Raw genomic sequence first — 13,646 nt, 5'->3', positions numbered from 1 at the left:
GCTGGCTCCTTTTTTTCTTGACGTGCGGACGGACGACTCTGTATCCGTACCGTACCATGGTAATTGACATTGGATGGGCAGAGGCTGCTGTCTTTTCCATGAGCTCCATTGGATGCTGACCGAATAGCGTTTACATATTGCCTACTTGAGTCAAAGAATTGCGAGCGTAGCCCCGTCCCGACCCGAAACCCATGATATCATGGACACTAAAGCCTTTCTGTCTGTCTGACATGTATTCGCCGATCAATGGCACGAAAGCGAGAGTAAAGTCTTGGCTCTGCGCCATTCGGCGGGTTGAGAGAGTTTAACCCGTGGTGGCTCACATCAGCATCGGGACGACGGGACAGTGACAGCATTCTACTATGTACGTGGACGGGTCAACCTTACTTCGTACGTACAGGGCTGTTGGGGGAGCAAACCGGCAGAATCTCTGGCGGGGTTGATCAAGGCGTGCAAGAACTGCAACTATCTGCATGCTGCCTCCTCATCTGACGTGCTGCCACCCTCCACCCCCCTGTGCGTGTGAGTCGTTGCGACAATGTGACTCTTATCGCTCACCAAACGCAATGTCGTTTGCACAATGGCGTCCGCAAACTGTCTCAAAGGAGAGACTGAACGAAGAAGGGCAACATCTCGTACACAACGCAGCCCCGTTGTGAGATGAGATTGCAGCCGTGCCGTCGCGGATCCTCCGTGTCTCTCAGCTATTTTTGCCCCGGCCACGGACCAGTCACAGGCGCAAACCAGCCAATGAGTCGAAATGACTTGGCTGACAAAATCAGGGCCCCAAGACTTTCTCGCTCTCGCTCCCGGTCAGACCCGCACGCGACCAGCGCCAATCGCTTTTTCCCCACGCCACCCTGAATCGAATCGAGTCCGAGATGAATCCGAGCGAACGTCTGGTTGGCCGTTTGTTGACTTCTTTTTTTTTACGACTACGCAGGACGTGCGTGCTTCGCCTCCGTTCCCCTTGGCTCTCGGCCGGGTGGCAACGGCGGACCACCCGACAACCCGGGCGGATCCGTACAAGCTGACGATGTGATTCCGGGGATTTCCAGCGATCAAGTTGCCATGTTTCTTACTTTTCCCATCATGCTCTCGACGTACAGCTACGAAGCTCGACCCAACGGTCTGCACTCGTCGCATCCCCATGTCGTCAATCCATCGACAATCCGAGAATCCTTGCAGCCCTCTCCCCAATCGGCTCGCACGTCGAGAGATTCCACGCACGGATTAGAACAAGGGCCCCAGGGCGGGCAACTCTTCCCCACTGGCTGAACTGCACGGAATCCCAGTGCGCCGGGGTCCCCCTGTGATTCGGAGTCTTCGAGCAGCCCGACAACCCGCCCACCAACCCGCTGCCCGTCAGCCGGTCCCGCGCTAGCTGGTAGGGCATCACTCTAAATCCGTGCAGCCTGTTCGGCTTGTGGGCTCCAGGGCGTGAAGGGACATGTGCGGGCGGCCGCTCAGTTTGCTGGTGGCGTTTGTAGAGGGTGGCCAGTGGGAACCGTCTGTGGTGCTGTCCTCGTGGCAGTGGGTTGGAAGGCGTGGAAGCGACGCACCGTCTGGCCGCAATCGCGAGACCGATCGTGAGATGCACACGACGTAGCACATCGCATTCATCGCATTCACGCCTGTAAGCTGTAAGCCGCCAGGTCCCCCCAGAAGGCCTCGAGGTCGGTGTGATCGACCGCCCCTAAACATGCGCATCCACGCAATGCGGTACGTCTCATCTCGTGCAGCTCTCACCCAAGAAACCAGAGACACCGTCTCGGTTTCGGGAAGACGTTGCGCCGTGCTCTGCTCCAAACCGCAAGGCAAAGTGTATCGTGCAAACACACGAATCAAGGTTTAGAGCATGTTTGTCTACTTGCTGGGGTGACTCATAATAGCAGTACCGTGCTACCGTGAAGATCGACAAAGAGGCATATTCTAGCCTCCGTACTCAACTCTTGCCAAGATATTCTACCGCCCGTCCGCAGCGCTGCGTACCACGTAGTTAACCCTTGCCAAGATCCCCAACCGCCGTCCGGGCTCCGTATTGTGACCAACGACTGCTCATCGGTCTAATCGATATCCGACTACCACATGACAAGGTTGTGCCGTCCAATCCCTGATGCCTTGTTGTTGATACCAGCCGTCAGGGCTCGCTCGTCCGGCGACTGTCACCGAGCTAATCATCGACGCCAGGATCGAATATGGAGATAACCTTCAGATGCCCGAGATGACGAAAATGCAGGGCACTTGGCACATCATTCGCGCGGGAGTCTACCGATCAAGATTTGCTACTGGACGGGGCAGCCCAACCCTGCGGGCCCTTCAATCTTCTAGGGCGTTCTGTTGCTATGTCCGACAGTGTTTGCTTGCAGGGAGATAACGGGTATGTGAACAGCCCGAGATGTTGATGGACAACTCATCATCATCACAACTTCAAACACTCTGCTTCTGCGGCTCTGTTTGGCGAACACGAACGCGAACCCTGGCAAATGAGGGATCCTCCCTCAGCTATGCTTCAGATCTTGATCCACAATCCACATCCACCCCCAACGGCCACTGATGGCGCGCGTCCTCCAGGCCAGGGACGACGCCTCAGCCTCAGGGTGTTTGGCAACCATGAGCAGCCCAGTCTCACACACCTGAAGCCTTCCCCCGCAAGGCAGAAGTGTCTTCTACGGGAAATTGAACCGTGAGGGCTGGGTTCCACTCCCTCCGCAACTCCGCAGCGCCAGTATCCGCTCCGCGCCCCTGGATCCTCATATCCACAGCCAACCAGTTGCGTCTGCCTGCATCTGTCGGGGAGACGGTTTCTATCAACAACCCGACAGGCAGGCGTCCGTCAACATACGGCGAAGCGTCTCTTTTCTACTACTGACGATCATCTCCGGCTCCTTCATGCTGTTGCCATGCACACCGTCCCCAGATCCCAGGACACATATCCCAGAGGACAGACAGGCTTCTGTCGTGGCACAGCTTCCTTCGCTTGCGTCCCCCCTAGTTAATCCCGCTCGTTGACAGCCACGTTGTGTGGAAAGCCGTCCGTTGACAACCCCCATGGAATGGAATGTTCCCCCACTCCGCACTTGCTTCGCGGCGCCCGCGCATCCCACATTCCCAGGCTGGTCTCCGACGCGACCCAGAGCTTACCGGCGCCGAATCCTTCCAGGTTTGGCGAGATAGGCCGTAGTACTTCGAATGTCTCCGACAATGTCCCCGGGCTGATGTCGGTCCGGAAGGTCCACTCGCCGGCGTCGACTTTGCCACTGGCCACCACCAGCGCCGTCACAATACTCACCCCTTGATCAATGTGGAAAATGAATTGACTGTAAACGGAGGCCATATGAATCCATTCAAGAAGCAGTCTCACAAAGGGAAGCGGCATGCAAGCCAGTCACCATCGCGTAACCAACAATCAGGCCAGCTCAAGTGAACTTTCAAACACATGCTTCTCGCCAGTGTTCAGATGTGGCTCTCAAGTTCATTTTTCTTCTCGCTATTTCCTTCCAATCAATGTTTTATTATTCAATCAAAGGGGAGCGAATTTTGTCAATTCCCCATTGTAATGCCCTAAAGGTGGGGCACATCCATTCAGGGTCTTCGAGGCTATAAGTGATGGCACGCAACGGTCTGAATGCCCTCATTCAAAGCCCACTTCTCTCGGTCAATATTTTTCTACATCGCCAGTATTTATATCCAGTACCAATGTGTCATCCAGTTACAGAGATGAGCTGAAGGCATCGAGCCCTCCAGCCTTATGTCAGGAGGACTCGGCCCGATGCGACGACCAGGGTTACTTCGTCCACCCAGGGATCCTAGGCAATATGGCCATTGTAAAGCAATTTTTGGGCACGCGCCCCTTTTTGCCCTTGCATTGATCAAGACATCACACTCGGCTCCTCCAAGACGAAGTCGCGAGACTGGCTTAGCGATTGTCCTTCTCTCTTCCTCATGCCTATCACGCAATCTGGATCAAATAATCAAAGGCTTGCCCTTCTGATGAGAGAACCCGTGAAGCACGTGGGCTTCCAGCCGCAGCCCAACTGCTGGCGAGGTACCATGAACATCATCTGAAGTTGTTTACCAACCTGTTTTCTACACACGTGGGTCTCTGTCCATGCAAATCGTAACCAATGAGGTCTCGCCTCCCATGTCGGGTACCCTATATTCTCTTCTCCAAAGCCGCCATCACCGTAACCGTGAAAGAATATAGCGATGGATGATGCCAATGCAGTCAAATTCATCACTTAACGGTCTAGGAGAAGTAGTCGCTCAAGCAGCCGTGTCTCCTATCGATAGGAGCTGTCCCGTTAAGGTCATGAGGAGGAGAAGGAGAAAGATACTCGCAAGGACAGCCAGGTAACCAGGGAAATATAAGTAGTTATCTCACCGCTCCCTCCAGAATCTGTGGTATCAGGGGGAACCCCGCCTGTCCCGTAACCGGTCCCTTGGTAGTCAAATGAATTGTGCGGCTCTGTACTAGTTGGTCGGCGCATTCGCCGTGTGCGACTGGGACGAGGAGTGTTGTCCATGCCAGAGTGGACACCAAAGGACATGTATGACTCGGTTGGCTAGAGTGACATCTCACTTGGATAGACGTGTATACATAACATTGTAGGTTCGGTGGTCAACTTCTTGATTCCGAATTCATATATGTTCCAGTCAAAGCATGACTGCCCCCTGAACGCGAGCAAAATGTACAATGTAATCAATGCAAAATAGACATGTCTAAAACTCTTCGCTCAGGATGGATAGTCTACATGTATCCTACAAGAAGTTAATTCCCACGCCGACCTGCAGCCCCTTGGTCGACACCTCGCCCCTCCGCAGGGCCAGGGGCAAGCTGAAGTTCAGCTCGAACCGCGCAACAGGATGCGCGTACACCAGGCCAGCGCCTGCGGCCATACTAGGAACGCCGTTGAGGAGCTCGCCCACCGCGTTTACCATGCCGTTCCGCACGGCTGAGGCGTCGATCCCCTGGACGCCGCCTTCAGGGATCGGCTTGCTCTTGCTCTTGAGCGCCACGAGGCGGCCGCCGTTGGCAAAGAGCTGGAACCGAAGGCCGGAGTCGGGACCCTTGTATGGCACAGGGAGAAGCATGTTGACGCTTCCAGCAGCAAAGACGTCGCCGCCGACAGAGTCCTGGCCATCGTGGGGGCCCAGGCCGCCGAGTTTGAAGCCGCGCACATCGGTCGGTCCACCAAGCTGGAAGCGGTCATTAAGACGGCTGGGGCGGATCTTGGCGTCATATTCGTAGCCAAGTGGAAGCGGGCACAGCATTCCCAGCCTGAGCCCTCCGCCAACCGAGATACCCGTCCGATGGGAGCAGCCAGGGATCGGCACGGGAACGGCACCTCCAATCTCAAACTCGCCCTTGGAGAAAGCGACGTCTCCAGCTAGAGGGCCTACGCCAGCAAATTCGAGACCGGAACGGACCATGTAGCCACTCTGCGGGAGTTGTGGGTTGTCCCGTCTTTCTCGGTAGAAGGTATGCTTGACAGAGTTCTTGATGGTGTCTCCTGCGTCGGCCCGCACCGTTGGGCTCGCAGTCGTAGTTAGGCCGGTGATCTGTCGCCATACACTAGAGTATTCCACCGCATGAGTGTCTCGCTTGTCGTTAAGCCATGAGAACCGAACCGAACCGCCCTTGAGCACCTCCTCATGCGAAGCCCAAGGCTTCTCAGCGGCCGAGGCCAAACCCTCGAGCGATATCCTCAGGTCCGGGTTGCTCATGACCGGGGCGCTGAGGTTAGCGCTGTACGCAGATCGAGTGCGTGTGCCAGCCTTTGCATTGAGCGTGAGCATCTCAGCACCACCAAACATGTTCCGCCAGAGGAGGGAACCGTATGCGGACCCCTCGCCATTGCCGACATCGGTACCGGTCTGGAGCTTGAATCGGGAGAGTTCTCGCACGCGAATGTCGACGTTCACATCGTTGGGGGAGGTAGAGGGATCAGTTTGCTGAGCTGATGTGAGAAAGAGCTCAGGCTGTGGGCTGTAGATTTCTATTTACTCGTTAGCTTCCAGGGTAGGATAGTTACCATGCGTGACTTGAACCTACGAAGTCCATCGAGCTTTGCGCTCGCGACGCGCAGCTTCCCTATCACATCGCCGATGGTAGATCCAGAGTTTTGGGCATCGCCAACGAGAGGGCGGAAGATGGGCTCGAGGAAGGTGGTGCGGGTGTTGGTGGCTCCGTGGACTTTGATTTCGTTGATGGTCATGGGTGCGGACATCTGGTCCCCGATCTGCGCCACAGTTAGCGATAAGCCCTTCCAGACTTCCGTCATCTCCGTACCAGGTTCGCCATCCGTCGCTGCTTGGCCTCATCCTGCTCGTGCTTGAACTCGGGCTTCGATTCGGCTTCGTGGAGCAGAGAGCCAGCATCGGTGTGGAGCTTGCTCAACGGGTCGGGGCTCTGAGAGCTGTTAGCAATTGGGTGTACCAGGCAGGGCGCTCCATGATAAACTCACCGACGCCCCGGCAGAGCTCGAAAGTGCAGCCATTGTCGCTGGTTCAACAACCGGCGTCGTTGCTTCTCAGAAACGCTCTTCCGAGGAGGTGGTTCGACACCCCAGCTCCCATCGGCAAGGAACGGCAGCTCCCCCGGTAGTCCTGTGGCGCATGTCCCATGGACCCACCCAGTGCTCACATGCAAACGCCCCCAAGCCACGCGTGGCTAGTGTCCGGCCGGGGGTCATTCGGCCTCCCCCCAAATGATGTCGTCCCTGCGCAATTCAAGACACGCATTCTTCGACCCTTCATTCATCTACACCACATCCACTTTCCGCCGCATCGACTCCACCGAGCGAGCATCTCGTAGCGGTCGTTTTCTTTCTCTTTCGCCCTTTCTTCTCTTTGCGACTGTCCTTGCCGCACCTAGCGATATAATCTACACATTCGGTCCTCACGCGACCAGCAATCTGGTCACTTCCGCCAGCCTTGACCGACGACCGCCCGTCTCCCCGACCGCCACCATCATGGCCAGCAAAGCAGCAAACAAGCGGGCATGTTTCTTCGACCGCTGAGTGCTGTGTGCTCTCTGCTAACATCGCATCCTAGTTGACCCGCGAATACAAGACCATCTCCGAGAACCCGCCGCCTTACATCACCGCTCACCCCTCAGAGTCCAACATCCTAGAGTACGCTCACCTCGTTGTTGACAGCGCCGTCTTGGAGCTAACATTGATGTCATAGATGGCACTACATCATTACTGGTCCTGAGGACACTCCCTATCACGGGGGACAGTATTGGGGTACGCTGATATTCCCTCCGAACTATCCGTTTGCGCCGCCCGCCATTCGAATGCATACCCCGTCCGGCCGATTCCAGCCATCAACCCGACTCTGCCTTTCGATTTCCGACTTCCACCCCAAATCCTTCAACCCTGCGTGGGAAGTCTCCACCATCCTTATCGGACTTCTTTCCTTCATGACGAGCGAAGAGATGACGACTGGCTCCGTCTCCAGCACTGCGGCTGAGCGACGATACCTTGCCTCACGATCTCGGTGGTGGAACTCGACCGGAAACGGATCAAACTCTAAGGCCAACCCCGCAATGAAGGGCAACGTTAAGGCCGGCGATGGTGGCGCCAAGTTCCGAGCGGAGTGGTCAGACGTCGATGTTGAGAACTGGGAGTGGATCAAGAAGAACAAGGTCGACCCTGTGACGGGCACCCGATTAGACGTCGACAATGCCGCCTCTTGTCGCCCCCAGTTGGGAATTGCTGCATCAGGCAGCGGTCATCAGGCACAGGCTGTTGTGGATGCCGTAGTCCAGCAACGGGAAGCCGGAACTAGTTGGATCTACCGTAACAAGCTCCTTGTTGCAGGAGCTGCCATCTTCATCTACGTTCTCATCGCACGCCTCGTCAGTGGCGATGGGAGCAGCTCGTCATAGTAATTGGGCTGCATAATACTGTGTTTTTGCCAGCACTCTTTGATTTTACTTTGTAATGTTTCTTGAACGGGCGCCGGGATGGTTTACAATGCCAGATATCAGAAGACTCACGTCTTTAGTATGGCGTTCTAGGGCACACAATACAGTCTTCAGTTGGTCTTTAGTAAATGGAGTGGAATGTGGTAGCAAAACTGGGAGCTCGTTGGGCTCGGGTTGGGCATTAGGTGCGATTAGGCGACTCATGCGGGCGGTTCGGGGCATCGCAATCGCAGGTAGTAATGAAAGCGACTATACAACTCGTTTCTTAATATTCAATTGGGCGATAAGACGGTGCGTGTGCTCAGTGGTTGATGCTGTGAAGTTTGAGATAGATGTTCATCATTGTCGGATCTACCCTGGAGTGAACATTTGTTGAGTCGGCGTCGATATACTCACACATGACTACGATGTTTGTCAAACAATCACTACACTCAGGCAATGTTTTAATTGCTTAAGTATCCCTGTATGAGCTTGCAGGATTTCAAAGGAAGTTTGCAAGAAACGGATAGGGGCTGCGTGTTCACTCTGGCAATTTGCGGTGTTATTTGGTTTCTTATCTATAGCGCGAAGTGATCTTGGGGTCGGGGATCAATTGTTGATCAAGTGATAAATTTACTTGGCAGACGAGCTTACTTTCGGAACCCGATAACTTGTGTATGATGAATGACGTAAATAAGAACCAATTACAATAGATCTGTCTTCCTACACCGTAGAGTCTTGGTTCTGGTGTGCAGGTTTCAAATTCCTTACTAAGAAAGTACTCTTAGGTGTACCTTAAATTGGGCAGTGCGTTGGTGTTCACAATCACGAGTGTTTGATGAAGCCAGCTTCGACCATGTTGTGGTGGGTTGACTCAATTGATATTCATGTGAGGTGGGCGACGAACGGTCTAGACATGGTGATACTAGGATTGTTTGAATGAGCCATCTGATGGCGGGAGAACAGGGGCAAGCCATGCATAGCGGCACTTCCGGGAAATCACTAGCGATTGAAATTTGACTGCGGATTGGCAATCAATCGTTCCCTTTGATACCGAGCAAATGTTTGTCTGCCTGATTTGGTGCTACGTAGATTGGCTTACTTGAGTCGCGATAAGATAGGAAGTGAGGTCATATTTCTACTGTACCTGACGTAGTTGTGTGTGATTGAGTGAGATGCTGATGACCGTTTTTGGATGGGAACTTGTGAAGATAAAAAATGCGTGAATTATGTGAGCAACTTAAGATTACAGGAATAAGTGTTTATAAAAGATGGGTTGGATAAGTAAAAGCAAATTGAGGAATCTCTTGGGAAACACATGAGACTCAATCTGATGTCGACGATCGCACCGTTAACCCCACTATGTTATGAGCCATCCAGCGTAATATAGGTACGTATTGAAAGCCGAATTTCAGCCGGCACAGGGCTCATCGCCCGCAGGAGGTACTTGGGGCTCTAGGAGCTTCTACGGGAGTTGGTGCTAGCCTCTCCACAGTTGGTTGGGTACCTTATTTAGGGCGGCGTGTCCAGTGAAAGTCCGCTAGCCACTTTACGCGCGGGGGGGTTTCGCACTGGAAAAAAATTTGTGACGAAAGCCGGGGAGCCGTTGGACGAGGAGAGGGCCAAACAAGGGCCAAACAAGGGCCTAGAGGCACCAACTCCGACATCATCGCCGCCGCCGCCGCTCTTGCATCGACCTCCAACCTCGACCTCCAACCTCCAACCTCCAACCCTCTTCACCTTTGTCCTCCCCCCGCATCGACACTTCGGGGAGGCTTGTTCATCACCTGCCGCGCCGATTCTCCATTTTTTTCAGCTCCCCGGCCCTGGCCTAGTCCAGCTGCAGCCAACGAGGCCCGACCACCCGCTGGCCCCATGCCTCCTCCTGCTCCGGATAGCTAGAGCCCTCCCCTCTCCTCCTCCGCAAGCCCACCTCGAGGTCTGGCGCGGGCTTTGATTCTGGACGACAACGAATCCGAACCCGACCCGACGAACTGCTGAGATATCCCATCATGGCGCCAGTCAACGCCTCTGCGAAGCCGCGCAGGCACGGAGGCAGCAAGCTGGCCCAGCCTGCCAAGCCTGTTGTGCCTGCTATCCCCTTGCCCCATGTGAAGCGTCAGGCTGCTGCCGCCGCCGCCGCCTCTGCTTCCGCCAACCCATCGCCGCCAGCTACTTTGCGATCTGACACGAAGCTCACAAACGGTTCTGCGACTGCTAAGACCAAGAAGGAGGCTAAGAAGGATGCTAAGGCTGCTGTTGCCGCGGCCACTGCCGCCGCTGTGAGACCAGCCGTGAAGCTTGCGAATGACTCCCAGCCGGCAAACGGACCTGAGACAAACGACGGCGCAGTGGATGCAAACCACCGCGATTCTCCCGGTACGTACCATGTATATGACGGATGTTTGCTCCCGTCTCAAACAAACAAACAAATGCTTGCTTTTTTGGCTGACACTTCTCCTGCCCTTATAGTCGCATCCGTCCCCGAGCCAGCATCTCCTCTCAGCAAGCAAGACGATACTGCTAAAGCTACCGCGACTCCGGACCGTCTTGATCAACCCGCCACCGCCCCCAACGTCACTGTTCGCGCCCAAGCTCTCGCCGATACATCAGACAAGCCCAACGGCGTTGCTACCAAGAACGAAATGAAGCCCCATCCAGGTGAGGCGACTCGGTCAGGAGAGAGACGGTCAAGTATGCGCGTCTCCACTCTGCCCGATCACCCTATTGCCAAACACCCCACCAAGGCTCGACCTCCTCCTGCTGTGTCCCCTTCTCGATACCAGATGCCTCCTTCCTTTCAGCCTGCCAACCGTCCCTTGGCCATGGCTGCGAATGGAGATATGCCCCGAGCTCACCGTCCCCATGTGCCCAACGGCCCGCTCATGCACCAGCCGCACCCGAGCAATGGCAGCATTCACTTTGGCACCTTCCACGGATCCACGAGGGACTCTTCGCCCGCTCCTCCTCACTCTGGTGGTATCGCCCCTCCTCCTGGGATGCCGGGTCCCGATGGTCGACCTCCTTACATGGGACACGGTGCGAACGGCTTCCCTCCGATGATGCCCTATGGCGCTGACATGGGTCCCGTCACTACGTTCGACAACTACGGCCGACCGTCGATGGGATACCCGCCAATGGATTCGTACCCTGGCTATGGCAACAACTTTGGACCGTCCACCCCCCACAGTTTCCACGACTCGCAGACATCTGGCCATCCGGAGGACGGCATGTATGGCCAGTACCAACCAGGACCTGTTCGAAACGGTGCCCCAGGGCATGGTGAGGACTCCCCAAACCACCCCGGTAGAATGTTTGGTGGCCCTGAGTACCCCCGTATGATGCCGAACCATGGCCCCCCGCCGCACATGATGCCCCCGACCGATGAAGCTGATGGTCTGGTTGGCCATCTGCAGCAGCAGTTTGGTATGCCAGAGTTCGCCGACTGCATCTTGGAGCTTCGATACATGGATGACCGAGCACCCCCTGTTCGTATCCCAGGCCATCGTATCTTGCTTACTCGGAGCATTGAACTCGCTGGTCTCTTGGCCAAACAGCCTCAGACAAGTCCCGAGTTGCCTTCCCTGCCCACTGTTCATCTCGAAACCAAGAGCAAGTGGATTCGATCCGACACGTTCTACCTCGCAGCGCAGCGCCTCTATGGGCTCCCCCTGTTCTCAGTCCCTCCACCTCCCGCTGGCGTTAAGCAGGGCGATGTTGCCGACGCTGGTTCGGCAATTGAGCGGTTGGACTTCTCTCTGTCTTATGCCGCTGCAGGCCATCTCCTCAGCTGGGAGCCCGTTGTGCGCCGAGGGTGTGAGATTGCTATCCAGCTCATCAACTGGCAAACCATGGAGCGAGCGCTTGAGTTTGCCCTCGAAGATCACATCGACATGGGCTCTCATGACACTTACAAGTATGGGGATGGATCTAGAGCAATCCTGAATGAAACCGTTAACTTCATCATCAACAACCTGCCTCCGAACTTCATCCTCGATACTTCCATTGCGGAGCCGGAGTACCTGCGTCGCTTGCCGTCCTACCCCACCCCTCCCGCTACTCCCATGGCCCAGAAGCATTCTCCTCCTGCGATCGCCCGTGGAACCTCGTTGCACCTGAACAGAAATCGCCGATCCCAGCAGGTTACTGGCATTCAGTTTGGAGATCTCTCCATGTCCGATGGTAAGAACTCGGCCACAGGTAACCGCGAGGCTTCCCAGCTGCCCCCGCCGCCGTCTCACGCCATCATCTCTCGGGTTTTGCTCAACCTCCCCTTCACCCTTCTCAAGATGGCGCTCGAATCTTCGGGGTCGAACAATGTCAACGGATGGACCAACCCGGAACATCGACACCGGATCCTGAAAGATGTGGTGACCGAGCGTGAGCGACGCAGGCTGCTGGCTGTGGACGCCATCCGTGACGGGCGGGTTGCTGGCTGGGAGTCGATCTGGAAGCAGCTTTCTACTCCGGAGCCACGATACTTTGACCAACGGATTGCCCCTCTGGGCTGGCTCGAGGAGATTTTGCCGTACGGAAACCCCGAGGGACCTACTCTGGCCCGTATGTGGATTCCCCTCAAGGAACCCCAGAACGGCACAAGGGCCGAGTACCCCTGAATGAGCAAGGGATCGCCGCCTTGACGAGTTATGATTTTTGCAGCGATATTGCGAGTTGGCATATGCGTTTTGCATCACGATCAAAAGTACTAATTCCGCTTGTTGTCATTTTTGTTTTGTTTTTGCTTAGCTTAATTCTCGGGGAAGTGCACCGACTTGCTACTCTCATTTGGAAGGAAGGTTCGCTTGCGGTGGGGTTTTGACCGAGGTTCCGTCGAATACTCATGAGAATGAGGATGGTCCCGGTCTGTCCCACGAGAGGAGTCTACTAGGACCTTCTTATCGGAAGCATTTGTGCTTGGGTGGACCTGCTGTTGCCACCACGATCGAGTTTCTTCTGGCTCTTGGAGAGCCAGGTTATGAAACCGAAGTCTGGATTGCACTTAGAACGGGAGACATTGTATGAGAGACGAAAGCCGGGAGTTGGAAACGGAAAAGGCAAAGGAAAAGGGAAAATGGAGGCCGGATAGGAGAATGCGGGTGACCCAAGCAGGGGCTTGGAAGACGTTTGGTTAAGGATGTCCACCAATCTTTGGTAACCAAAACGAGGGCAGGAAAGGGGATTGATCTTGGTCAATTCTCGATAGCGCCCGTGGGGAGGATAATGGCATTCCGGGGGGCTGGGATGGAGTTGGTCAATGGTCGCAAGGAAGAAGTCTGACCTGGAAGGGATTTTCTTGGGACAAAGGACAGAGAGAACGGAGGTGGTTGAAAAGCATCGGATTGTCAACCTGTTTGCCTCCCTATTTGGAGGAGGTGAGGATGACAGAACTAGGAACAAAGGGAGGGAAGAGGCTATCCAGGCTTAGCAGACCTAGGTTCCGTTAGGGGGCAGGGTAGGAAATGAAGGTCAAGACTGATTTGATACCCCATTGGTGGTGGGCTGCCCGTGACTTGCCGTGAGGTGTGCTACTCGTGCTTGGTTTTGCATGAATCAAACAAGATATCGGGCAAGTCGGGATGGGCTGAGATGAGATGAGGCCATGCCACGCCAAGCCCGGTATTTCATGCGAGCTGTGGTTGGTCAAAGGCATGTGTTTAGTAGGCCCGTATGCGACCAGTTGGCTGGGTGGGCTGGTCACCAAGTGCGTGTCTGTTTGGAGAGGAAGGGAGAGAAC

At 55.2% G+C, this 13,646-nt stretch overlaps 4 protein-coding genes across 4 annotated transcripts; 2 read left to right on the top strand and 2 right to left on the bottom strand.

The window, feature by feature from the left end:
- Positions 1-1,315: 1,315 nt before the first annotated feature.
- On the bottom strand, positions 1,316-1,785 carry BGZ61DRAFT_446976 (uncharacterized protein). Its single transcript, XM_046245269.1, has one exon. It carries the CDS (start codon positions 1,708-1,710, stop codon positions 1,396-1,398), a length of 315 nt encoding a protein of 104 aa, XP_046107802.1. The 5' UTR covers positions 1,711-1,785; the 3' UTR covers positions 1,316-1,395.
- A 2,976-nt stretch (positions 1,786-4,761) lies between these two features.
- Positions 4,762-6,500, bottom strand: BGZ61DRAFT_475339 (surface antigen-domain-containing protein; the record flags this gene model as incomplete). The annotated part of the gene is made up of 4 exons (XM_046248679.1): positions 4,762-5,999; positions 6,056-6,242; positions 6,293-6,412; positions 6,468-6,500. The coding sequence occupies 4 exons, from the start codon at positions 6,498-6,500 to the stop codon at positions 4,762-4,764; spliced, it is 1,578 nt and encodes a 525-aa protein (XP_046107801.1).
- Positions 6,501-6,974: 474 nt separating this feature from the next.
- BGZ61DRAFT_491975 (ubiquitin-conjugating enzyme/RWD-like protein) lies at positions 6,975-7,894 on the top strand (the record flags this gene model as incomplete). The annotated part of the gene is made up of 3 exons (XM_046250485.1): positions 6,975-7,001; positions 7,057-7,136; positions 7,192-7,894. The coding sequence occupies 3 exons, from the start codon at positions 6,975-6,977 to the stop codon at positions 7,892-7,894; spliced, it is 810 nt and encodes a 269-aa protein (XP_046107800.1).
- Positions 7,895-9,924: 2,030 nt separating this feature from the next.
- Positions 9,925-12,528, top strand: BGZ61DRAFT_491974 (uncharacterized protein; the record flags this gene model as incomplete). Its single annotated transcript, XM_046250484.1, has 1 exon — positions 9,925-12,528. One exon carries the CDS (start codon positions 9,925-9,927, stop codon positions 12,526-12,528), a length of 2,604 nt encoding a protein of 867 aa, XP_046107799.1.
- Between the last annotated feature and the right edge of the window lie 1,118 nt (positions 12,529-13,646).

The sequence above is a fragment of the Ilyonectria robusta genome (assembly GCF_021365365.1).
Source record: "Ilyonectria robusta strain PMI_751 chromosome Unknown BGZ61scaffold_5, whole genome shotgun sequence".
In the NCBI taxonomy this organism is placed as follows: Eukaryota; Fungi; Ascomycota; class Sordariomycetes; order Hypocreales; family Nectriaceae; genus Ilyonectria; species Ilyonectria robusta.
The sequence above is the reverse complement of the archived record's forward strand: the minus strand, read 5'-3'. Positions and strand labels throughout refer to the sequence as shown.